The sequence below is a fragment of the Pieris brassicae genome, chromosome 5 (genome assembly GCF_905147105.1).
Source record: "Pieris brassicae chromosome 5, ilPieBrab1.1, whole genome shotgun sequence".
Classification (NCBI taxonomy): Eukaryota; Metazoa; Arthropoda; class Insecta; order Lepidoptera; family Pieridae; genus Pieris; species Pieris brassicae.
The window spans coordinates 15,854,613-15,882,151 of NC_059669.1; the positions used below are offsets into that span (position 1 = coordinate 15,854,613).

Here is a 27,539-nt window from a genome sequence, read left to right on the forward strand (position 1 = left end):
ATGTTCAAATGAATTGATATTGCTCACCTATTGCACACTTACTTAAATGTTTTTTTTTCTAAATGTTGTCCAAAAACAGTCCAAGAACGTTGTAACAGCCTCAGAGATTTTTACTATGGTTATAAGTTACTGAGCCTTTAAAAATAACTCAAGTAAGTGGCAAATGAGGCACCATAACGGACATCGCTAAAAATCTTTAACTTAATTTACCTTATTCAAATTAATTTGATAGCCTCTAGATTATTATTTTACCATTAGTACAAGCCTCTGAGACTGATAGACGAGGATTTATATTTTATTATGCGGTATAAACTTTAACTATATCTATAACAATAGAGCACAGAAACAAACTATTGCTTTTGTGGTCTATTGTTATTTATAGCTAAGAGATAAAATCTAATATGTTTTGTAGGTTAGTAGACATTGTATATCCAACTATTTCGAGTTTCTACTTAAATACATACTTCGAAAATTGACCCATTCAGTGTTGCAATGCTGAGGTGGTCTTATATAAGGCAATTCGCTGCACCGCTTGACACTTCCTCTGTTCCTACTCCAATTGGCTATTAGACCGATTAAGGAAAATAAGGACGTTATGCACATATGAACTAGAACTTTATCTATATTCATACTTGGCCTTAAGAGTTTCCTAGAAGTATCGTCAGCGTTGGATATTTATCGGAAACTTACGTAAAAGATTCATATATCTGGTATAGATTAACTAGCATGGTAAAATTTTAAAATAGACAAGTTGTTCCTGGTAAAAGATTTCGTTTATTTAATGTCATAGGTTTAAATTACAAAAAAAATAAACACTTATTATTTGTATGGTTTAACGCTGCAGAAGATGCAATGGAAGGTGATCAGGTATAAAATTACAACAAATTTCTTTAGTGAAAAAACGTATAATGGTCAAATCTAGTAGTTTTAAGTTTTTCAATTAAAACTAATGTTAACGTCTTATATCCGCTAGGACAACTGATCGGATGGATATACTTATTTTTGTATACATTTAATTCATTGGTTTCGTAAAATAAAATACAATATCAGTATTTTAAGCAAAATTCCTGTACAAGTAAGTCACCGATTTCAGGCCTTGAATACTTCAAAGTGTGCGTTATTACAACATACGCTGGAAAATCTTGACCTCGTTGAATACCTGCTAATTATGTGAGTTATTAAAATTATTGTGAACCAAAGTTCTTATTCTACTGTACACCTATCTCAGCAAATATTGAAGGCCGCATAGACATACATTTGTTATTTACTGGTAATATATTTTTGGCGCTTTTATATTCTTTGAACATATTAGTGCTTGGAATGTATATTGGTTTAATTATAGTTATACATAAACCTTATCTAAGTAAAAAGTGAGTTTTCTCGATAAAAATTATATAAAAATTTGATACGATAAAAAAACTTGTTTTATTTTGTTTCCAGTTGTTCAATTAAATATTTTAATCTAGGACAGTAATTCAATTGGTATTTAATTAGTTATGAATAAGTATGATTTTCTTGGATGTACTAATGAGAAAAATTATACAGCAGGCAAATTATGTATATTCACACGACCTTTATTTTTGGGTCTAAGCCAATTTGAACCTGAACTCCACAAGCAGTTTTGTGGAGGAGGCAATTTTGGTCATCCGTTATAACGACACGAGTATTGAATAATAAACAGCGATGTCTCGAGTAATTAAGAATTCAGTCAGGTGTGAAGAGCTATGATCACCGAAGCGAACGATGACTCACGCTGGTTTTTGAACCCAAATATAAGTGTTTCAAGGTATTTTAGAAATACATTGTCGCTGGTTGATAAATCATAATTTAATTAAAAAAAACAACAATTCTAGATGTGCCTTTGAAATATATCAAACTGAAGTCATCTTTCCCCTATGCGTTTTTGTTTGCTGTTTTGCGGAGAAACACACTGAAAGATTTAAAAAATTCACATAAGACTGTACTTGACACTTAACGTTGTAACGTAAAATGTGAAAATTTCCTATTTGTAATGACTACCTAAAGCTTTCATTCAAAAACTTAGCAATCTTTATGTAAAATGGTTTAATAACGACCACAATAACTTAGGTTAAGATAATTTGAACCTGTAAGTATATGTGTGTGATGCATTGGCATAAAATATTATTATATTTATATTACAGAGCCTTTTAAAATGTGTTGTACACAGAAATTATAATGCCACGCAACGAAGTCGCGGGAAACTTACTACTAATACATATAGGTATAATATTTTCGTAATAAGTCACGACTTTATCCACCTTCACATTTTACCGTGTTTGGAGATTACCTCGCTTCATGTATATCGAATGAGATCACTGTTGAAATCTGACGTGTCGCAAAAGTCATAGGTATTTGTTCACTGTTATAGAGAAAATTAAAACTTATAATTATTTTATCTATATTTTAAACTTAAAAGCAATTCTACACATAGATCCGGGTTCTATATATTAATCGTCGTAATTACAATGCGTAGTAGATTTCTCTATAGACAATCTACGACTCGTATTTAGTTAAACCAGGCGTAAGTATTAGTTAAGATATTGCAAGAGACACGGCTTTATCTTTGAACGTGAGAACTAGAGTTTCTATATTTTTTCTAATGAGTAATTTGCTTTTCAAGCGCATATACATTCACTATACAATTTTAATGTCTATAGAGACTGTAAAGTAGTATATTTATTAAATTCAATAAAATCATGTGTCAAATGGCATTGTGTGACACTAAAATGTATTTTCTTTTAATATTTCCCATTCTTAAATATTACGTATAGTATGTTTATTTTAAATGATTCCAGTTAAGTTTGTGTTAGATAATTCTCGTATCAACGTAATATGTTTGAAGCATACACTTACTAATCACGATGCATTATCGAGAAATTAACACTAATATAAGACATTTTACATTTGTTTAGCTCTCGAATTCTTAAAAAAATGGTGTAAGACGGCAAAATAGTAAAAAATGGTGTGAGACGGCAAAATAGTAAAGTCTAGTTAAAAGTTTAATATTTCTATTTACTTTAATTTCCAAACCTATTAGCTGACACAGTCTGAAGGGTGTAGTTTTGGATATCCGAAAAATGAATCAGTTTAGGAAAAGGCAAGAAAAGACACCTTGTTTATACAATGAACACATTTTAAATATATATTTAAGGCTCTTTTCAAAAGAATAATATCTACATTTGCACAAATGTAGCTGAGGTTAATATTTTACATTCTAAAGGATCAATAGTTATTGTCTCCGACCATATGAATATTCTAAATGTCAGTGACCGACCGAGTATTGCCACAAATAGTATTCTGTATTCCTACATAGATACGTAAAATTAGCATCGGATCCCGGCTGAAGAAAAAAAAAAGTTTATAAATAAAATGCACATGTCACGCTTCAGAAATCACTAGAGGATATTCCAAATAGTTTGCCGATTCGCTTTGTTGACAAACTGTCGATTCCCCGGTGACCTTTTGATATGTGCATAATAATCATTCGAATAGTGAAGTGATTCTTTTTTAAAGTGAAGCGGGAGTGGTCTTTCCGTTTCGATTCATTCATCCTACATGTTATTTATAGCGAGTTGGTTTTATACAAATTAGAAAACCGCGTAACAACCACACAATATCTCCTTACTGACCTCCTTAGGATTAAATTAGTGGCGAAATATTTTCAACCTACTAAAGATTTATTTTCGTATTGTTTATAAAGCGTATTAAGGTCGTTGAACTACTTTGTAAAAAGCGTTCATCCAAACTGTACAAAAAATCTTGCGCAGTTTTGCGAGAGAATTTATTCGTGTAATTCGTGTCCGAGCTCTAGTGTTCATTTTATAGATAATAACGTTTGTTTAAAATGGAACAGCATTGATTGCCTAGACGCACCTACTTACTTTTAAACGGCTACATAAATTAACTTTCATGTATTTATTGTGACACGTGAATAGGAAATAGAACTGTGCTATTATGTAATTACCTATTTACTTTTCTTTTAACTTCAGTGTGCATTAAGTAAACTGTATTTGTGTCTTATCTTAACGATTGCTAATCATTTATTTTTAATTACTCAACAAATATAGTAGCTTATTTCGGTGTACTGCGCTCTCAGCTGACACAAATACTATTGTTTGTATATTGCAATCCAGTGTAAAGTGACTATCGTAACAATTATCGCAAGCCGGCTAAGTTGCCCTAACGCATCGTTTCTGAGACGTTTGTTTTAATATCCATTATATAATGAACGTTCGGTTCGACTCAGTCTGCTTTCACTCGCGATTAATGACGAACATGATTGTGTTATTTCGTTATTTACACAACTGTTTCGGCCGCTAAAAGATAAAGAAACCGAATAGTGCAGAGCTAACTCGTCGTTCGCTATCTTATCGGAGCCACTCTATTGATCAGTCATCATTATATCGCGAGGTCCGCCTTATACGGACCGGACTACCTTTATTGTCCAATTTAACGTGTAGACGTGTACTCTGATAGGCACGATGTTACCGGTGAAGTCATAATGTGTGCCGTGCAAAAATAGAATAACAGTGTTTACAGGAAAATAGTATCAATAACAAAAGTGTTGTGGTTTGTTATCGAACGGAAATGGCAGCTAAATCGCCCACAACCAGCGTGAAGTCGCGCGAGATCATCGGTGGCGACCAGTTCAGTCAGCGGCGCGAGATCTTTGAAAAACACAATACTGTGTTCCTGCCCTTACCCTCTCCCGGGGCCACCACAACCATTTATAGAGAGGTCGAGCCCATCATCACATCTAACCACGGTAAAACCACCTCTAACTTCAAACGGAACACCAGTGGATATTCCAGCATGAGGGAGACCAGGACTGATGATCGTCCGCAATTCGAATTTCGAACACGAAAATACTCCGACAATTTCACATCTGAACTTAACCAAAGTGACGATGTGGACTACAGGTACAGTACTGTAGAGCGAACAAGGCGACTCTCTAAAATGAGAAGGGATTTTCTTAACTCCAATCTTCACGAACCTCATGAGAGCAACTTTGCCCGAAGTGGCGTCCGCGCATCCATGCCTACTGCAAACGTAACGAAATACAAAATAGAAAGCCCAAAAATTCACAAGTTTCCTTTTGCCGAACCCTACAGTACTCCGACACCTGTGCGTCGAATTCTAGTAGATTTAGGATCGCCAGATACTGAAGGAACAGAAGAAAAAGAGAACCTTAGCCCAGAAACCCGCAGGAAACATCAGAGCTTGCCGCACGACCAAGGCTCACCAAAGACAGACCGACAAAAATTATTTGAAGAGTTAGTCAAGCGATATTCGCCACAGAGAAAACCTGTGGATTGGACTCTTCCCCCAACGAGACCTAAAGTTGTAGGATCAGTTCCAAAGTCAACATCCAGTGGTCCAGGAAGCATCGACAACACAGATGCAGAGGACAAAGATGAAGTCTTCGAAAATAAAGAAAGTACTGAGTCCACAAAAGTAGACGAAATTCAACTTAATCAGGAAATAAAACCACATATCGAAATCTTGCACAATGGGCCTGTAACGGTAGAAGAGATTCCAGAGGGAACACAGAAGGACGAGTCAAAGAGCTCTCTTACAGAGTTAGAAGAGAATGACTTCGTACCAGAACTGTCTCATTTAAAAAGACAATTAAGTAGAGAATCCGTGAAAAGGCCACCTATGGACGTTATAGTAGACTTAACCATTCCAGCATTGATAGACCAGATGACGAAAGAAGGGGAGAAGATTGAACATCAAAAGACCAATGGGAAAAAAGTGAAAAGGAAACGGAGCTTCCTTGATAAACTTCTTGGACGTAAGAAAGATGTTAGAAGTGAGAAGTGACAAGTACTAGTATTGCCAAAGATATTAGATCGAAATTACGATTGGTCCAAGTAAACGTGACGTCGATTCGTTATCGCTAAAAAGGTATATAATTTATAATTTTAAAAGTATTTTCAAGAATCAATTATTGGTATAAACTAATGAAGGTCATACTTCCTTCCTATCTTAATGCTGGTGGGTTATCAAAATTGATAAGTTAGTGCCATGTGACACTCCCTATCTGCCGAAAAATCGTCAGCTAACCCATTTATAACATAAATGTATATAATTTTATTGTAGAGATGTTTTAATATTGTTTTCCGCTATGACTCACAGCTATTTTTGAAAACAATCTGTTGTTACTTATAACGTGGTATTAATAAATTAATACGTTCCTGAATACGGTAATTTAGGAAATTATTTTGCACAATAAAATTATTGTTATTAATCTAGTAGTTTTATTGAAACAACGATTAATCTCATAAAAAATATAAAACAAAGTATATATAAACTAAATAATTTTATTATATAACTAAAGCACCAGATAATATAAATATATCACGCTATCGTAATCACAGGAAAATTACTTCGATCACGTTATCGGTCCTTGAACATTGTAATGATATAAAGTGTTAAATTTAAAAGAAATTGAAATGTAACTTGATGTTATTAACTCTTATTATATACTGCTTTCATGTTATTAATATTCATTTCTACGTTAAATAACATTTGCATGCTTAAGTAATTATATAATAAAAATTATGATAGATATAAAAATAAATAATTACATCTCTTTAAACAGAAAGTCCAAAGCTTAAATGGATTATGTCTAGGAATGTTAATTCACAGCATTGTGTACTTTGTGTTTAACTTTTCAAGTGACCTTTTAAAACAAGGAAGTATTTTATATTTTAATTACAATTCAAATTCAAATATAACTTATTGAGGAATATGCAATATGTGGGTTTTAACAAAATGTTAATATCCTGTTATTCAATTAATGAACTTTAATTTATCAAAGCGCCATCTAGTGTGTTATTTTGAAACTTAAATGTTTCCGACTTAGATTTAATACCTACTATTTTTCTAAATTACTTTCATAGATGGCGCTAAACATTAAATACTGGATTATCACATTTAAAAATTATTTTAGCCTAGCATCACAAAAACAATCTGTTTTCATAATGATGGCAATAATACAAATAATACCAATGATTTGGAAAAAAATGCTCTTCATATATTCCAAAATTTGCTTTCTTATTCCTGCTATCATATATCAGAAATTTATGGTATAACATTAACATATATCTATAATCCAGGATATTTTATAATAATTTCTATTTGATGCAACACATATAAATACTCTTTAAATTATTCTTAGTGAACACTAAACACAGCACTTCTAAAAACTTGTTAAGTGATACGAGGTGACACATGGCCATGTTTATTTAATGATATTTGCAATTATGTATATAAGACAAACACAAGACTATATGGACTTTTTTGTGTTTGTATGATCGCTGACATTATTAACCAGGCTTATTTTTAAAACAATGTGCATTGTGATATGTTCTAGAGCAAGCACCATGGACAGGCTACCAATTCCCATGATAGTAGGACAATATTATATAACAGGTGTGGTAATTCAGAACCTCTCTGATATTGAACATAGATTTAATAAGTAGACTAGAAATATTGCATTAAAGTAGTTTTGGTCATACTTTATAATACTTAGAGGTTCAGAAATATGTAGTAATTAACTCCTTGTCATTAACTATAAATACTAAAGATCATACTCAAGTTATACTGCAAAAATATTATGAGGTAAATGCTTCTTCATGTACTTTTAGTAGGAGGAACGTAAATTCTTTACTTCTAATAACACTAGTCAACTAACTATATATTTTTTTTTTGAATTGGCTATTTAAATTATGCACCTTAATCAGTATCAAGTTGCTTCACAGCCCTTTCTAGAGCAAAAAGATGTTCATCATTAGCACCCATTGCTATCTGCCTCATTGCATCAGCTAATTGATAAACATATTCCTTATTAGAACCACTTGGACCTGTACAACTCACTACTTGCTTGGCAATATCTTCAATAGAAGCTGGACCTGAAAAAAAAGGCAATTTCTAATTTTATTTATATTAAATGTAATATTAATTATATAAGGTAAGAAAATACTTGTCAAGGCTATACTGTGAAATTTTATTTTCTATTTTTATCTTAATTTTATAATCAGTAATATTTAAAATATACCTTAAAAAAACAAAACTAGCAATTTCATTAGTTGTTTGTAAGCAAAGCATATAATATAATAAACAAAATTTTGCTAAATCATTTCCTAAGTCATTTTTGCTAAGTCACTACAAATTTATAGTCTATCACAAAAGGTTAATTTTAAGCAAGTAATAAATCAAACAGCAAGTATTATTTGATTTATTACTTGCCATTTTAAATCTTGTGATTACTTTTTTGTTCAGTTGCTTTGTTTTGTAAGAAATATGATTATTACCTGCAAAAGATTCATTTTCTTTAGTTGCAACATAGAGTGTTATTTCAAATGGTTCAATTTTATTGTCTTTAGGATAAAATGTAACAGTTTTCTTAGAATATCCATTTTTCTCTCTATAATCCAAGTGTTTCGTTACACTTTCTATGTCTTGATTAGCTATTTTGTATGCTACTCCCCAAACTTCAGTATTGTGTTCTTTGCTGGGAATCAAAGTTACCACTCTTCCCGGCTGTATACAAAGTTTAGAACCATAATATGTTAAGAAAATTTAAGTTCTTAAATTATTAAAAATGTTGACTAATAATTTTATCTACCTCACCTTTTCTGGTACACCTCTGTGATCGATACTATGTTGGTAAAACCTCCGAAGGTAACCTTTGATATACCCAACAGTTTTTGACTCATATTTAAAATCAACTTTCCACACTAGTGATCCATAGCCAAAAACCCACATATTTTTTTTAATAATTTTTAAATTCAATGCCTGACAGCTACGAAGTCTATATGAATAATAAACAAATAATTGGTCTGTGTCTATATATAATGTGATCTATGTCTATATAATTTGTAATGTCTACTACTACCTACTATACTCTGATTTTTAATTCCGTAGAATTCTGACCGCTATCATATTTTGACATATCAGAGATTACAAACCTTTAGCCGAGCCAATTTTTAAATTTTAATACGAGTCTGAACATTTGAGTCTATACATGATACATTTAATTTGTTAGTGAATGTATCCATTTTATTAAGTGCGCTGCTCCACATTATAAGTGGTTTAACGGCGAGTAATAATAATAAATAAAAATGTATTTATTCATTTTAAGTAAATATGCATTACAATGTGTAAGATTTGGGAACCCTGTGTGTGTGTCTTTGTGTGAATGCGTTTTAGGTTTTTGATTATGTGATCAACCTCTAGAGGGTCAGTACAAAATAGAACAAACGAGTGCAAGCTGGATATAGGGGCTAGTGCTGATGTGGAGGAGCGTGACGGGCGTTGTTGAATTTCCTGAGCCACTAGAGAATAAATACGTCCATTTGCATTAAATCTTTAATAATTATTAAATTAATTCTTATATCACTATCTTCATCATCAGCATCTTCATTGACATGAATTATTAAAAATTCTGCGCTTGGCACTTTTTCGACCTTCATCGAAGATCAATATCTAATACTACCAAGCATGGTTTAAATTTTGGAAGTATTTTTGTGAACTATTTCTCAAATACTTCCCTTGTGGTAATCTGCCAAGCCTTTTTTGCCCCAAAAACGAATAAGGCTTCTTCGCTCAGTACAAGGCTAACTATATGTCGCCTCCCTTTACCTGTAGGTACCTTAAGCCCTATTGTTGGGCCATCGAGGGAAGCTTGTAGTAAATATTAAATCTTGGTATCACACCACACTTTATTGATGATACATCCTGGAAAAAAAACACTTAAACATGAATAAATTGAAAAATATTATCTATAAATATGGATTTCTAAATTTATCTATTCATTTGGCAACATAAATCTATAAACAAAGGTTTTAAGTGCAAAATTTGATTGCCGACTTCTAATATTTCGAAAATAGATTATAAAAAGTTAATTACCACATTATTATTGAATAATGCTACTTGCCTACGTTTACCCACGTTTCATCCTGATAATATATATTTACCTGCCTTCTCTTCTATATTGTTTAATTTTGTGCAAGCATTTTTGACGCCATAGTACTATCTCCTTGCGATATGTTAGCGCACTTCGACGTTTGCAACTTGCATATTAAAAATTTAAATAATAAATGCTTTAATACTTTTCTTAATATTTATTTCAACGTAACAGGCATTTCTGGATCACCAGCTATTTCTTAGTGAATCTGAAATAAGCATTTATATTACAGTTAAAGTGTAGACAGGCAACGCAGGTTTAAGTATAAAACAATGGGTCAAAGAATTAGCAATAACTTTAACTATAGTCAGAATCTCGTTTCTGTAGAAAAACGCGAGAACCGCAATTCGATGAATGTAAATTCGTCAAATTTTTGTATATTATATTTGCAAATATTTAGAATTATGGTCTTTTCGTTGAGCGTAATAGCACCACGAGGAAAGTCTATGTCTTGTGCTCTGTCCGATGGGTCTGCTTCCCGATAAGTAGCCCGATAGTAGTAGATAGCTTTCCCAGCTAAAGAATAAAATAAAGTAATTAAAGTTAATTCGATAAGCAGATTTAAGTTTCATTTACGATTTATAGAATTCGGTAATTCCTTCTTAAAGTTTAATTAAGAGCAAAACCCTGTTCATAAAATCGTGAACACTTAATTTATGATACCATTTTCAATAATATTGAACATTAATAATATAGTTAACAATAATATTTAAATTTTCATAATATGAGTACGTCACATGCCATCCCTTCATTATCTGTCTTATGATGAAAGAAAGAATTTTAATCTGTACGAATGACCGGATGTGAACACTGAAATAGAAATGTCAAATAAGATTTGTCAAAATTTTAAAAATTTCTGATGAACTTAAGGATATATATTTTGATGGATGTGAAAATAATCTTTTATACCCATTAAATCTGCTACCGTCATTATATTAATGCAAATTTGTGACACAATTTAACTACGGCGACCTTAAATTTAATTTAGGCATAAAGCTCTGGTAAATAAATGTTTTATTTTTTCACATTATAAAGGTAAATGAACATAGATTTATCATTAACTCATAACCTTTTTAGAACGGTTAAGAAATAAGTTGATTTGCGCGGGAATGTGTCACAGCTGCTTCTTAAAATATTTTATTAACTGAAAATGGCTAACATGCTAGGACATTTAGTGGTTGATGGAATCGATGTCACAGAATTCAAATTAGGTAAGTAAATATCAATCTATAGTTATGAAACTTTTTCAGATTCAGATTTTGAGATTTATGATCGAGTTTTATAAGAGTTAAAAATTTGCACGCTTAATTATATGAGCTTATATATGAATTACAGTCCGATCATCTAAGGATATTGAAAACAATGAAACAAGTTTTGGACCAGAAATGTGTCACCAAGTTTTTGGGGAGAATGAAAATATTTTTGGCTATACAGACCTGAAGATTAAACTATACTATAGTGCGGGGAGCCTGCAAACTTATCTAGGAATCTCATATTCTGACAAGGTAAGTTTTATTTTGGAAGACATGCACAGTCCTGTTTTGTTGTTAACATTATTGTTTCATTTTAGATTGACCCAAAGAAATTAGCAGGGTTAAAAGCAGATGACATTGAAGGTGAAATAAGAAAGGTGCTGGCACCAGGTTATTTTACAAATTTGGATGAATTTGTGTCTGCCTTAGAAACTGATAAATCTTTTACTCCCCATGGAAAACTTCTACATTCCTTTGCCTTGGAATCTTGTAAGTTAAATCCATATGTTTTGGTATTATAAATCATTGCTTAATAAACTAATCTAATGCTTATCAAGTAGTTATCTAATACTTACTTACTTATTGATACCTTTGAGTTATTTAATGTATCAAGAATTAACATCACTTTTGCGAATTTGCTCCAAGAACATAGAAATTGGACTGCCCTTTGGATCAAATACCAATTGTACAACACTAGGCTTACTAATAATTTCCATAAAAAATTTGATAACTATTTAGCTTGTATCTAACTTAAACAATGTTTAATTAAAGGATAGAATGGCGTAAGTGTCATAAAGCCATTTGTATAAAAACTGTGTAAATTTATTCCGATTCTTATGTGTTCCAATATAGGGCAGTACTTCATATCATGCAGACCCCAGGCTGACTAATTAAATTCGAGTATGCTTCTGATCAACACATTATCCAAGCTTGAAATAACTTTGATGTTCATGAATGTTGATGCTCTTTGAAGAACAAATTCTAATCTCGTAAATGTTACTACATCCTTTGGTGCAAATTAAATTAAGTAATGATGCATTCAGTCAGCAAGTAGTGTCTATAATAGTCAAAGAAAAGGCTTGGGCCAGTGCAATTTTAAAATAGTCCTGTATAGAAAATTATTTTGTGCATATGCTTTTTTTAATTTTTTTATACTAAGCAATGTTCATCTATGATCTTTTTTTTTTCAGGTGATGGTGGAGAGAAACGCACTTTTGAAGTATACTACTGTGAAACAACAATACCAGGATTTCTTGATTACCACAAAAGATTACAAACTTTCCTCTTGTGGTATGTTGATGCTGCTTCATTCATTGATGTGGATGATGACCAATGGACCTTTTTCACCGTGTAAGTTTTACATTGCTTAAGCCAGGCATTTTATTACTAACACCCATATTTGATGAAGTTGGATCTACTTCTACATGCTCATGAACTGTTACAACTATAACAATTTCTGAATAGCACTTTCTTCAATCTTAGTAGTGATGCACTTAACCAAGTCACTTTTTGATTCACAAAAATTAAAAAATACTCTGTCTTCCAGGTTTGAAAAGTACTTATCAAGTGAAGGTGACATTCAATATGCCACAGCTGCATATGCTACAGTGTATAGATACTATGCCTATCCATGTAATCTGCGCCCACGCATCTCTCAAGTTCTCACTTTGCCACCTTTTAGAAAGCTCGGATTGTGTGCTGAATTAGTGCAGGTATTTCAAATTATTAGGTGCTTAAAATTATAATAATAATATTGTATTATTATGAATCATGGCTCTTTCTGCGTTATCATATAAACCTAAACAAATATAACTGTCCCTACATAGCAACAAATGGTAGATTTTTCTATAGCATTGTTTAGAAATAGGTCTTGTACTGATGATTAATTTTTATTACATTTTCTGTAGTTTAATGCACCTTAATTTTATATCCTTTCTTAGTTCAAATACCAAGGGATATTCAAGGTTTCTAAACAATCCTCTATGTAATGAAATTGAATAAATATTACTGTTCAATTTCATGACTTGTGCAAAGGTTTTCAGTATTTTTTTATTGAGAAGTATAATAAGTTTTCACAAGTACATATTATGTTTTTTTTAGGCAGTATATTCTCATTTCATAATAATGCCAGAGGTTTTAGACATTACAGTTGAAGATCCATCTGATGATTTCCAAAGGATTAGGGATTATGTAGATGCAAAAAACTGTGATAAACTACCTGCATTCCAACCAGAAAAACTGTATGAAGGGTAATATAATAATAATATACTAAAAAATAATATTATAATCAATAATAATGAAAAAATATAATGTCTGCAGCAAGTACTGAAATTAGTAGCTAATAGAGCTATTAAAATGAAGATAAGTGAAGACTGCATGAGTAATTCTTAGGATAATTTTAGACATACGTAACCATAAAACACTGCACTCCTAACTGATACTTTTTTCTATTAACTATATAACTCTTAATACTATTACATATCAATAAATATTTAAAAAATTACAGATTTTCACAAGAAATGGTGGATCAAGCACGTAGTAAATACAAAATAAACAAAAAACAAGCTCGCCGAGTTTATGAAATACTTAGACTAAAGAGCACCAATACATCTGATAAGACTTCATATCTAAAGTATAGATTAGATGTAAAGAACCGTCTGAATGCACCATTTCAGGTAATTTCAATGTGAAGTTTAATTTTATTGAAGAATATTTTTCTGTAGCTCAAATAAAAAAACTTGCATTACTAGCATTGAGATATTCATGTGGAAATGCTCTGCTGGTTAAAAAGTTCTGTGGCTTTTTCATTTAGCTATAGAAAATTAATTATTATTTTGTATAAAATATATTTGTTTTGCTTTACAGAAAAAGAAATTAGAAATGAAGAAACTGGAAAAAGTCCTAAAGCCAGATGAATATGCAGCTACGATTAGCACTGTAGGTATAAACGAGACACAGAATCGTCTTTCAGGACAATACCTAGCGATAGAAGAGGAGTACCGACGTGTGATCCACCGCCTGCAACATTATTGATAACTGTTATTTAGCATAGCTGATAACTATCATGAAACATGAACGTGAGAAAATAATTAAAATTCTTGTGATATAAGTTTTTAATGTTTCCCAATTGAGTACTGCTGAAAGATATTATAATTGATGTAAATGGTGCACTTCAGTGTTACTCATAATTATTTTATTTCTCAGTGTAAAGATTATGTTAGTAATTCTGATGGTATGATTTTCAATTAATACTAGAGATTCAACTTTATAATTTGTCTTATTGAATAAATTTTGTGTGATTTAATTTTTCTTTTTATTGTAAGAATATTAATAATTTTTGAATGGAACAGTAAATGTATGAGATTTTAGTCTGGTAGAACTGTGTGGGAAATGCTGGCAAATCTAGGCACTAATGAAATGTGTGCTTAATATTTTTATTCGGAGTATATGTTTAATACGCATTCGCTCAAATTTCAAGAACAATAAAAGGCTGAGTTTTTAGAAAATATTTTTGATAAATAAAACACATATTCTTGTACTTTGTTTTATTTGAGTGAGATCCATCTATTTTATATGTAACATTATTTACATTGTAAGACACATAAAATGTTCACTTAATTTATTGGATACAAAAATAGAACTTTATCTAAATCTTACATTATCGGATTCTATAACAAATAGAAAATATTTTTTTTTATTAAGTCATATCTAAAATAATTAAGGAGTTCGGTGCTAATTCAAACAGTAGGCCTAGGCTATATTAAAATTGCACAGTGATACGTTTTTCATACTATGTAGGTAATAAGAATATAGGTGTGGTCTGGCAGTTTAACAATGGACTTTTCTATAATGATGAGACTAGCTCTGATTCTTACAAACTAAATCATTATTACAAATCAGTGGTTATTTGCTATAATAAGTTGGATCGGTTTGTGATTATTCATTTTTAGAATAAGAGGGTTTCATAGGGGCATAGAGAGGGAGCGAACCAGCCCAGTATTTCGGGTTGCCAATGTGAATTATTAGACCGAATAATTATTAATTAAAATTCATACAGACTCGGGCTTCTCCCTCAAAAATAATCCTATGCCAATGGTTAGTTTGTTAAACGTATCTGCAACTTAGCCATAGAAGTTTCAAATGTTATGGCTACAATAACGGGAATAATATTAGACGCATATCACAGAATAAAGTTGCTTATCATTTATGCAATTAAAGAATTGCAAACAGTTTTCTATAAGAATTAGCACCTTTTCAAAATAAAATATTAATAATGAGACATTGCTTAAAATATATATAAAAATGCATAATTATAAACAGTAAATGTGATATAAAACAGTTCAAGTTCATTTGCAAAATGAGGGCTTTTTACTCAACAGTTTCAGTTAGTCGTGCCACCGCTAGATGGCGTGATAACCCTTGCACATTGTTTTATCATAATTGATACATATTTGAATTTTAACTAGTATTAAAATCGTTAGGTACATAAAAGTTCTCTCCAAACCATTCGCTGTGATCATCCAGGTATCTGTAACGCAATTATTCATGTTATAATTTATTAGCAAGACTATTATTGTTCTGTGTGAGGTCTATTTAATGTTCCTTTCACCTCTGACGCAGGAAGTAATTATCCGGTCTATACACTAAGACTGCCTTTGATATTCAATTTGAATATAAAACTTAATCAAATAATTAGCAATGATTTAAAATTGAATTATTGTTTAAATATAAGAACGTCCCACCCTTAAAATTAGGCAAAAGTGTGGTATAAAGTGGCAGTTTAGGTACGTTAAAATAGTTTTTGGCTAACACACCTCCGTCTTCGTACCCAGGTTCTGGATTTTTAAACAACCATTAAATATGCCTATAGCGCCTGATGTATAATAGGATATGCAGACAAATGTGTTTAATACATTTTTAAAAACTTACTGTACAAATATATCGACGTATTTCAAAATTAATTTCAGCTTCATGTCCGGCATCTGGGTGGCATTTAGAAAAATCGGTAATATTACTGAAACAAAAATGATTAATCATTTAACAGCTGTAATTTTAAACGGATGGTGACCACGGTTACAGAAAGCACCAGAAACGTGTTATGCAATCAATTCGTAAATATGTCCGTTAAAGAAGTTATACTACTTAGTTATACTTAGACACTTAAAAGTGATTAATTATTTTAAGAAGCAATTTTAATAAGACTAATTTTGCATGGTATACATTTAAAATCACAAAACAACATGCATGTTTAAAAAATAAAACAATTTAAAAAAGTTGCTTTATGCACCATTATACTAAAAGCCATACTTTATTTAATATATATACCTAGTCCAGCCATAATGCCCGCCTTCCACGGCGAGCGGATGACAAATGAAAATACATATATATAATATCATTAAATTTTTTACTTTAAACTTTTATTTTAGAAATAAATAAAAAAATCTATTCGAAATGGCCACCTTTGGCTTCTATACAGGCCTTTAATCTACTTGGCCACAAATGCATGGATCTACACACTGTTTCCCAGGGGAAATTTCGCTAAAGATTTTTAAGAGACTCGATGTCGTTTAGAGCAGAGTCTAGCTAGATGAACGCCAGTCTAGATTTAGCTCTTATAAAGTCCAGAACGTTGGCTTCAAGCCAGACTTGGGTAGTTTGTGCCTTATGACAAGGTGCAGAATCCGGCTGGAAAGCCACGGTATGTTGTATAAAAGTGTATTGTTGAGAGGGTCACAACATGATCCAAGACTGTATCTTGATACACTTCGGCTGAAGTTTTCACCACTTTTTCACATGTAATGTAGTTTTGTGACTCCTTGATAAGACACACCCATACAACCATTACAGAAGCAGGATGATGATCACGTTGTACCTTTCTGACCACTTGTGCAGCTTCTTTAGAACTGTGAGTGTACATCATTTTGCTTGTAGTAGTGTTCTTCAATGGTGATTTTTTTATCGGTAAAGAGAATATTTCTGGGCTTTTCAACTGCGTATCGCGACAGAAGGCGTTTTGATTGATCCACTCTCTTTAATTGTAAAGATTGATTTAACGCATGTCCTGTATATCGACGATAAGCACCGAGCTTCAGGTCTTATTTTATAATACGAAGAACTTTTCTGGTCTTCCTCATAAATGTTGTTGTATCTGTTGATCGTACGATTATACGAACATACGGCTCATACCAAGCTTTTGTAGTGTCTGGAATATGATCGACGGCATACCCACTTTGTGGAAGGCGATCACTGCAATCCTATTTTCGTTAACACCCCATTCCATATTTGAATTTGATAATGAATACGAAAAAATAATTTTTCGTATTCATTATCAATCATTTTTTAAAAAATAGCGCAAAATCGAACGAAGTTTTTAAAATAATTTACGTGTTCTAAATTAAAAAAAAATTAAAAAGTTGAAAAAAAAAATTATGGCCTGACTAGTTATATCTCTCCGATCCAAAATAAAGTTTGATATTAAAAAATAATGATTATTTAATTATCAATTACTATTTAAATGATAAATAATCGAATACAAAGATAAAGATTAAATTAATTAATAATTATTAATTATCTTACCAAATAACCTTGCCAAATGAATAGCTCCATACATTCTACAAGGCAAATGTTCCGTGCCCTCTCGTGGTATTAATTCGAATTTTGCTACCTGCAATGTTTATTCGAGTAATATACTATTTATTAACATACACACAAAAGTATTCACTAATATGTTTAATGAAATGCTTTAACAATTTGCCTATAGGCAGAATTAACATACTTTTAGTTTGCGACCGCGTGTATATTCTATTACAAAATATGTTAAGGAAGTGTTATTGAAAAGCTATCGCGGAATTAAGAAGTATATAGTATTAAGAATATCCATAGTGCCGAATCCCCTGCATCATGAGCACTCCTCGCATACACACATTATTATTATTATTATTACTTAGTTAAATGTATTGAATAGTTATTATTGATTTTTCCCTTTTATAACTATTTGAACCTTGTTGTAGGTAAATATTATGTGGTCCATTTTTGACTATATTTTTAGTATAATTAAAATATAAGTTTTGTTAGCTGTAGGATTACGAAATAAATTTAGAAAATACATGGAGGTGAGAACGGAATACTATAAACGAAATTGTTATTGAGTAGGCTATTTACAAAAAGCCAAAAAAAATTAAGCGTCTATGGAACCTATCGAAATGAAAGTCGTTCTCAAAATATATACCTATTAAATTAATCAAAATATATTCAATTTCGTTCAAAAACAGTCTAAGACAAAATTAAACAACACTGTGTTATAAGGCGAAGACATTATTTTCAAGCATGCTATGTCATAATCAAGTAACGTTTTGTAACACATGACCGGCGTATTAGAATCAATGTTTTTAATTATCTATTTTGAAATAAATGATAACATAATGCTTTTAACACAGTTTTAAGTGTTTTATACACATAGTCTTTATCTCAGATCGATTAAAAACTAAATATATACCCGAACGCACCGTTCGTAACTTGTTGTATTCGATATTACGTAACTATTCGAGTGTATCAAACAAATATTTTTATTAATTAATTTTGACATAAGTTACATTATCCAAACCAAAATGAAATATTCAGTATTATATCAACTTGGATAAGGATTTTTTTCTCCAAACAGGTCACATGCTGCACAATTTTTCTACACAAAAAAATAATGTTGCAACCCCATACATATAAAAACCTCTCTCACTATGAAACCAGACGTAAAAAAAATACCGAATTTATTACGGTCGACTAATAGCACTCAAAATGCGGGGATTTTGACATATATTGTCTTTTGTTGACATAGCTGTTACACATTAAGAAAAACACTTTTTGAACGGATTGAAGCTATGTATTATTATTAAAAACTTAAAATTATTTACATAATTCTAAATTTTAAATTTTTTCCGACGTTTCGCGTGCTTTTCAGCGTGCGTGGTCACATAATAATACATAGCTTCAATCCGTTCAAAGTATTTTTCTTAATATAGGAGTTACGTTACGTGCGCACAGAGCAGTGCGGACGTAACCTATGGATTTCATACAAATAGTAACCTTACCTTATCCATGAGAGTGGATAACGGGGTCCTCGTATACGGTCGATACGAGTTCACGCGATCGGCTTCTCCCCGGTACTCGCTCGTCGATGAACCGCTACTGCCCACACTATAAATAGCAGTTACTAATTTTTATTTATATTAATTGTCAGGGAATGGTCGGAACATAAGGATGTGTTATAACTATGCAACAATGTGTAAGATTTGGGGACTCTTTTAAGTAAAAATACCTATGTCAGGGTTGCCAGCACTTCTATAATAATTTTAATCGTGATTTGCATAACAAAGTTATTTTTTTTTCAATTGCAATTTTGAATATTTTTAAAATAGTTTAAAACAATGTCTTCCCCAATTTTTCATCGACAAAAACCATTCGCGACGCGTATATTAAAAAAGATGTATTATTTTAAAATAAATATTAAGTTATTAATAGTTTTCTTTAAGCTTACCAACTTCAAAATGTAAGTTTTGAAACAAGAATGTGAGCAAGTCATGAGTTTATCTATTTTTTTTAAAACAAGGCGTATATTCCAATACACAGTCTACACTTGAGCGCTGTCGAGAGTCAAACTTCTAATGGAAAAATCGTTTGACAGATCTGAGATTAAAGTTGAGTGGTGTTCTAATACGGACCTAAGTCATACCTGAAGTCAGATAATTATTTAGTTTACAATTTTTAAAGTCAATCACAAATTAAAAATCATGACGCATGTTCTCCGTGGGAATTTTATTTAGATTTATTTATAGAATTAATGATTAAAAAAACAATTTTGTGTTATTTTAATTCTTCAAAGTGCCTATAGACTGCTCAATCCTAAAACCAAATCAGTCCAACTGAACGCTTTCAAGTATTATTTCTATCAAGTTGTGTTTATGCTGTGTTGAAAAGAGACACAAGATTATTTTCAATATGACGTAGACATAGATACACTGGCGAAAAACTCGCGCGTTATCGTCCCTTTAAGAATTGGTACGCACTTTTCTTACTCACTTTTTGTACTTTAAAATTAACAAACAAAAGACAGTTTTTGACATTAGACATTGACATTAAGAAATATGAAATTAGAATAACTGAATTAGACTTTAAATTACCTTGAAGAGTGCGTTTCAAAGACCTTTGGTTCAGGTGCAGTAGGAACAACATTCGCATCTTCACTTTCCGATTGCGACACAGCTGACTTATGTGAACGCAGTCTAAAAAAAAAGAGCGTATTTGGCGATATGAAACATGAATAATATTCGAATTTAAACAAATTGTATGTATAATCGATATTTCCTATTAAATAATTTTTTGTTACTTATAAACAACGGTTGGATTAATTTGCTTGTTCGTTTGTCACACTAAAACTCGAGAAGGACTGGACCGATTTGGTCTTGAAATATTTGCGGAATTTCACGGTGAGAAACATGTATAATATATATAAAAAACAAGAACATAAGCATATTAATATAATGTTTTACTGTCATATATATTATATACTATGAGTATATCTTGTAATAAAAGTTTCAAACCAATTTTGATGATTTATTTTTGTTTGTTTCATCGTTCAAACAATTAGATGTTATTTTTTAAGATCTTTATACGGGACAACATCTGTCGGATCCGCTAGTCTATTAATATAAAAATATCGTAATGATTCACTATACAGCCATATTAAATTTTAACTAAAACCATCAGCAAAAGTGGCTTCAGCATACGAATCTCATCCCTGAGATCGTGGGTTCGAACCCCTGCTCTGCCCTGATGGACTTTCTGTGTGCGCATCTAATACTCGCTCGGTACAGAAAACCGACACGTCTCAAATTATAATATCGATGACATGTGTCAGAAAGAAGGCTGATCTACATGTCCATGAAGTAAAAATGATCAAAACGGATGCAACCTGAGGCCGAAATCCATATAAGGTTGTAGCGCCACTGGATTGTTATATGTAGAACTGATAATAGATAAACAATAAAATCCAACCTAACCATAAAAAAATAACTGTCTGCAAATGATCATAACATAGTTAAGAGTTAAATAACAGTTGTAAAAATCATTACTCATTAAGTAATGAATGAGACTCAGATTTGTACACATATTTATTGTATTTTTTTTTGTATCCAATAAATACGAACAAATCATATAATTAAATGTACGCCATCTCCCTAGCTAAAAGATGTAAAAATTTTAGTCAAATGGAAAAATGATTTGTCCCATACCTCACTCATGGGGAATGGGACAAACAAATACCTTCGAGCAACAGCCAACGGCTTGGAATCACCATTCTTCTCTTTCTCAATTTTCTCCACTTTATCGCATTTATACGTTTCGATGTCAGATTTAACTTCTATTTTCTCATTAATTTCTTCTGTCTTCTCTATTTTGACTCTCTCATCAATTTGCGAAGGTCCCGCCTCTATTTCGTTATCTTCTATCCGTTCTTCTTTTATCTCTGTTTTTATTATTCTTTTTTCGGGTCTTTCCCTTTTTACTAATGGTTCTGAAAAATCAAGCGTTATATAATTGATCAGTTTATAAGAACTAACACGCAATGATATTAATATTTAAACAATGTTTTTTATTTTACCAGATTCGATCCCAAGACTTCGGCGAAGGGTGATTCAGTATATATTAAATATTTTATAACATTGATATTAATACAATTTATAAAATTAGATAAAATATACGACTAGTAAACAAAAAAATGATTAAAACACATATTTTAAGTTTGAAATGACAGGTTGCGATGATTGCGTGCTTTAAAAATGTTTTTAATTTATTGAAGTTAGTAAAACAAGCCTAACTTAGCCTTAACTATATAGAACGAATTGAAACTTTTTGAAATGTATTGTTAACTTCTTTTAAATCCAAGTAAAACGCTTACCATCGTCCTCAGGATCCGGTGGTAGATGGGCGTATTCTTGAAGAGGACTCTTCATATCTTTCTCTTCTTCATCAGGTGATTGGTATTCCTGGTCTTCTTCTGTGTTTACGCTTGTTGGACTAAAATGTTATAGTTTGTTATAAAGACTTGATTTTCCATGTTTGTTAATTTTATAATAAACTTAAAAACTCCCAAAACCGATTTACATTCAAATAACGTTGACCTAGTGGTTAAGTTTCTGATTAAGTAACGTTTCTGAACCCTGAGGTCATGAGGTTTTATAGTTGTTTTTAGGATAAAATTTAGCGTGATTTAGCGTTGCCTTTATCAAAATTCAATACGTTTTTGACATACGCGAAATAGCAAAATCTGTAATTTAAAAAAAAATAGTCCACTGTCAAATGTCTCGGACTCAATGTGCCTCAATGGATTAAAATCCTAATGTCACGTAATTAAAAACGTATATTAACGTAGACTGTAATGTGCCACGAATAATACTTACAAATTATTATATTGTCCACACATTTCCTGATACTGTTGTAATTCTTGTTTGTAGAGCATGTGCCCTCGGAATATAAAGTCGAAATATACACGTAATCCGTCCGCCACTTCCCGAACTAGATTCAATCTAAAAAACAATATGTACAATCTATACAAGCACACTTTGACCTATTTTGAGTAATGCAGTACACAGCTAGTTTTTAAAGTAAACATGAAAGGAAAATCGTCAATACAGAAATAACAATTGTCTTTCATATCATTGGTATGAGAAATTAAGGACGAGCGAAAAAGTGACGACTGATATGAAAGTCCTTTCACAAATTATTCTAACTTCGAATAGTAGGAACAATAGTTGTTGCATAAATATATCTACGATTAATAAGGTGAAAAAACTTATATTATAAATTGTATATATAAAATTAATGATCAGCCTCAATTCAGGTCATGTTCAGTGAAATATGTCGCTGAATATATGTATTGCAATATTGCAATGAAAAATGCGTGGATCGCATAATAAATACATGTCGACCTTTTACTGCTTTTATAATTTAAAGTTTTTTTTATTATTCAGCAACCTGACTTAGTGGTACCTAACGGTTATGAATGATCCAGGTTATAAATCGCAGTTCCATGCCCAATTTTTGACTTTTCCAAAATCAGTTTTTTTCTTCAATTAATAAGAATATAATAATTTTGATATCTGGTTTGAATCAATTTTACATGATGTTAACCTAAACTAATAAAATAAATGAGAGATTAAGTAAGTAAGGAAGCGAATATGATAAAAAATTGTAAATACGGAGACGGTTTTATATACCTAAAATAAAGGATTTTTATATTAAAAACGTATTCCCGGGTTTGTCGAAGAAGGCTGTTGCTGAGCACTTGAACCTGAACCCGATGAGGTGTCAGTGTCTGCGGCTGTTTCACCATCTAACATTATTATCATAAGTAAGATCACAAAATCATTTGATGCTACGTATGGTTTTTACATTATGTTTAATAAACCCATTTCAATCAACCTAAACCCATTGAATTTATTACAAAGATACATTTACCATACGCTACCAGGCACAGGTACAGTTGAGATTAATCGAAATATTCATACGACAATTCTGAACATTTAAAAGGTAAACAATCGTATTAATCTTAATTTGTTATGATTTCGATACAAGTGAACTTAGCGATTGTAAATATTCTTTTGATCCTGCTGAATTTGTACGCCAATGCGTGGCGCACGTTTTTCACCGATATATAGTTTGAATGAATTTGCAAGGATGTTCAATTTATTGACTCATTTTACCTCAATTACAAAAAACAACTTAATATTAATATTTATGTATGTTTCTTTGTACTTTTACGTCAATATGCATATTAGCACTGATATCTCTTTCACATGAAAACACATACACGGTACATGAACGAAAGCGTGGCTATTTGCCAACCGCAGACTCCAGTAATACACATCTTTCGATTATGTACAATGTTATAATGGTCATAAACATGAAATTAAAAATAACTTGTGCTACTACTACTGTGCCTACTTTACATTTTTTTAATTTGATACCGCAATGTGCATGTAAAAACTAATTAGGCTAATCTAACCTAAACCGATATTAACTTGTAAAGACATTTACAAAAATCTAGCCGCAATTGTAATGATACTTAATTTTATAGTTAAAGACGGAATATCCATTAGAACATGAATTATTAATCGGAGTAAATTCTCTCTTAGAAAAAACAATAGTTTTGGAGGTCTTTAACAAGACTAAAAATCACTATTTTAAATACTTTTTTTTTAATATAATAAAAGTTATAGTAAACTTGCGTGTGATTGCCTCTAAATATCTAAACATCTGTTATAGCTAACGCCATCTGTGCTCTAAAGTTATAACTACCAAACTAATATAGAATCATAGAAACAAAACTACAAACGTTTTGAATCTCCATAAATAGATGGTGCTGATGCAAATTGCAATACACAAAATTAGAAATTGAATAAAATTGTTTGACAAATATTTTAAAGCATATAATTAGTAATATACACTAAATACAATGATAATATTAAAAATAAATCAATACCTGGCTGAAACTTCCAGAATATCCGGCTTCTGTAGTGGTTCATGCTTGCCCCTAGGCGGATTCCAGGCACCGGCTCTGCCGAACCATTTTACTACTGACTCCAGTATTTCAGCAGCACTCGGAGAAGCCGGTAAACGTGCCACCTTACCACGTTTTACCACCAAGTGGTAATCCAGTGTGAGACGATCTCTAGATATTTTATACTTGTTAACATAATGAACGAGGGAAAATTGAATTAAAAAAAATCTATTAAAATCATAAATTAATATTACTTTCAAAGAAGAATAGGATAACTAACTTAAACTATACTTAACTTACTTACTTAACTATACTCTTTAATAAAATGATTTTCATTCCTTTTTTCATGATAAATAATTACGAGCAAAATGGCTCTTTATTATTTTATATATATACTAGCTGACGTTTAGCCATGTATATTATTTATAGGAAACATTTCTTTAGTTCAATTAAATAATTATGTAGTATAATAAAAAATAGGGGTTGATTGTAGAGGGGTGACAAATAAGGGTTGTAGGTATTTTTGTATGTTGTACCTATCATAAAGAAATAAAATTTGGGGTGGACACCCCTTATCACTTAGGAGTTTGAATAATACTATCTATACAGATAGTAGCCGATTATCAGACTTACTGAATATGCATAAAAAATTCATAAGAGTCGGTGAAGCCGTTTCGGAGGAGTATGGGAACGAACATTGTGACACTTGAATTTTATATATACAGAGATTATATACTTTATTATAAAACCTAGGTGATGATAGGACAAAAATTTATATGCTTAGTCTTAATATAACACACTAGGTGGCGCTTAACAAAAAATACTGTTTACAAATTCAAGAAAACTGGTATTTATTATAAAACAGCGTCTAATATTAAAAAATATCATTTGAACATGTTTATTTTTATCGTAATAAATATATTAAGATATTACAACAATATTTAAAAACTAAGGATATGGATAAAGTCGTAATAAACCTGAAACACGCTATCGAATTTTGTTTGCCAGTTAAGTATATAAGAAAATTTTATAACAATTTAGGTTGTGTCTATTGAAAGGAGAGACGGTTAGCACTCCCCTTGACAAGGATGGAACACATAAAATGGTTAAGGCACAACTTGACCACATTTTTTAAGAAGATAAGTTCTACATTTTAAAACAATATTGCATTTCACAAAAGTATTATTGAATTTTATAATATTCAATCAAAAGATTTCAAATGAATGTAATTTATATTAATTCTAAAGTAGTGTCTAGTAGTGCTTGATTCAAAGTAGGTACTATTTTTACCTGAGTGTAGGTGGTATTGCAATTTGCGCTCTGCAAACTGACTGATTTGTCGAAGAAGGCTGTTGCTGAGCACTTGAACCTGAACCCGATGAGGTGTCAGTGTCTGCGGCTGTTTCACCATCTAACATTATTATCATAAGTAATAATCTTCCTATTATTATTATACTTCCAATATTAAACAATGTCTGTCATTACATACAAAAAATAATAAGTATTTGTATACATACCATCAGGTTGAGTACTACAAGAGGAACCATCATCACTAAATCCATGGCGAACTCTTTTTGCTGTCCCAGTACCAGCTGATGAGGTGCTACCTTTTTTACGTTCCCTTCTATATAAATATGCTCCCCTAGAAAAATTCATAGTTCTTATTAACCAAGACATAATGAGCCTCAACAAAAACAACAATTTGCTTAATATCATGAATAACCCTAACCATAAATAATGTATTCTGATATGGTAAACATTATTGTTAACAAAATGTTGATGTATTTCTAAATCAGTAGCTACAACTCTAACTGACATACACTAATTTATTAAGAATTAATTTTAATTCTTTTTAGTTGGTACTGTTTTTGCACTGAAATTTCTCTTATATATCTAGTTTTTTTACTTACAATTGTAACTGTGATTTCTCGGCAAGATCCCTTTGCAACTGTCTATTCTCTTCTGTATCTTTAAGAACAAAGTCTTCACTCACACATCTATCCCAGGATGAATTCCATCCTTGAAAGTGGATTAAATATTCCACACTTCTTTTCCCACGTTTATCTTTATTTTCTATTACTTCTAAAACCTTCGAATAAAAATTACATTAGATAGTATTAAACAAACTTCTAAATTCTCTTTAAAGAAAACTTATGTTCAAATATGATATTACACTGGACGATAATTTTTCCAATTAATGTGATAAATAGTATTTTTTTAATTAATAGAAATACTAAGGAGAGAATTTATTATACATTGAGTAAAAAACTTATAGTTATACCTTGGAATCATACAACACTTTTGCTTTGGTTGGATCAGGTTCATAACACAATACCCGCTCACCCTCACTGAACTTATATCGCACGCTTCTTGTGGACACCATACTTATTAAATGTAGTTTACGTCTTAAAAGTCCGTAAACAGAAAAAAGTTAGTCCGCAAAAATACCCGGTGTTTTGTTTTCGATAACCACAGCAGTGGAGTTTCGATATGTATCTATACTTTGTACTTTTAACATAGTTTCAATTATAAACACTATTTTAAGTTGCTTATTTCAAGTCTTTGTAGTATTTTTTTGTTGAGATTTAATCAAGAAATATTGAATTGTTTGGAGTTGTTGTTGAATTATATCTTGATCAAATTTAGTAAACATCTTGACATTGGAATTTTGACAATTGACATTTATGCGTTTTGTATATTCTATGCGCTGTTGACGGATTACACATTGACCATAGTCATTAGA

At 31.2% G+C, this 27,539-nt stretch overlaps 4 protein-coding genes and 1 non-coding gene across 8 annotated transcripts; 3 read left to right on the top strand and 2 right to left on the bottom strand.

Moving 5' to 3' along the window:
• Window positions 1-828: 828 nt before the first annotated feature.
• LOC123709344 (putative glutathione-specific gamma-glutamylcyclotransferase 2) lies at window positions 829-8,902 on the bottom strand. 3 transcript variants are annotated; one of them, XM_045660596.1, is made up of 4 exons: window positions 8,659-8,902; window positions 8,340-8,568; window positions 7,761-7,937; window positions 829-1,159 (listed from the first exon to the last, which is right to left on the bottom strand). In XM_045660596.1, the coding sequence occupies exons 1-3, from the start codon at window positions 8,791-8,793 to the stop codon at window positions 7,762-7,764; spliced, it is 540 nt and encodes a 179-aa protein (XP_045516552.1). In that variant the 5' UTR covers window positions 8,794-8,902; the 3' UTR covers window positions 829-1,159; window position 7,761. The 3 variants fall into 3 exon arrangements, with proteins under 3 accessions (XP_045516552.1, XP_045516553.1, XP_045516551.1); XM_045660597.1 differs by lacking the exon at window positions 829-1,159 and adding an exon at window positions 1,413-1,930; XM_045660595.1 differs by lacking the exon at window positions 829-1,159 and having other exon boundaries at window positions 6,329-7,937; window positions 8,659-8,901.
• On the top strand, window positions 3,794-6,271 carry LOC123709343. The gene has a single exon (XM_045660593.1). It carries the CDS (start codon window positions 4,609-4,611, stop codon window positions 5,842-5,844), a length of 1,236 nt encoding a protein of 411 aa, XP_045516549.1. The 5' UTR covers window positions 3,794-4,608; the 3' UTR covers window positions 5,845-6,271.
• Window positions 8,903-10,853: 1,951 nt separating the features above from the next.
• Window positions 10,854-14,783, top strand: LOC123709632 (histone acetyltransferase type B catalytic subunit). The gene is made up of 9 exons (XM_045661088.1): window positions 10,854-10,995; window positions 11,072-11,205; window positions 11,330-11,499; window positions 11,565-11,736; window positions 12,438-12,597; window positions 12,794-12,959; window positions 13,348-13,496; window positions 13,754-13,922; window positions 14,113-14,783. Exons 2-9 carry the CDS (start codon window positions 11,145-11,147, stop codon window positions 14,278-14,280), a joined length of 1,215 nt encoding a protein of 404 aa, XP_045517044.1. The 5' UTR covers window positions 10,854-10,995; window positions 11,072-11,144; the 3' UTR covers window positions 14,281-14,783.
• Window positions 14,784-14,795: 12 nt separating this feature from the next.
• On the bottom strand, window positions 14,796-27,426 carry LOC123709631 (protein male-specific lethal-3). 2 transcript variants are annotated; one of them, XM_045661087.1, is made up of 13 exons: window positions 27,078-27,426; window positions 26,707-26,885; window positions 26,314-26,438; window positions 26,087-26,195; window positions 24,779-24,967; window positions 22,698-22,823; window positions 22,196-22,314; window positions 21,562-21,811; window positions 20,421-20,522; window positions 19,332-19,437; window positions 17,824-17,911; window positions 16,177-16,261; window positions 14,796-15,775 (listed from the first exon to the last, which is right to left on the bottom strand). In XM_045661087.1, the coding sequence occupies exons 1-13, from the start codon at window positions 27,177-27,179 to the stop codon at window positions 15,706-15,708; spliced, it is 1,650 nt and encodes a 549-aa protein (XP_045517043.1). In that variant the 5' UTR covers window positions 27,180-27,426; the 3' UTR covers window positions 14,796-15,705. The 2 variants fall into 2 exon arrangements, with proteins under 2 accessions (XP_045517043.1, XP_045517042.1); XM_045661086.1 differs by having other exon boundaries at window positions 26,087-26,207.
• LOC123710519 lies at window positions 25,841-25,930 on the top strand. The gene has a single exon (XR_006753842.1). It is a non-coding gene; the product is annotated as a U6atac minor spliceosomal RNA (small nuclear RNA).
• Window positions 27,427-27,539: the final 113 nt, after the last annotated feature.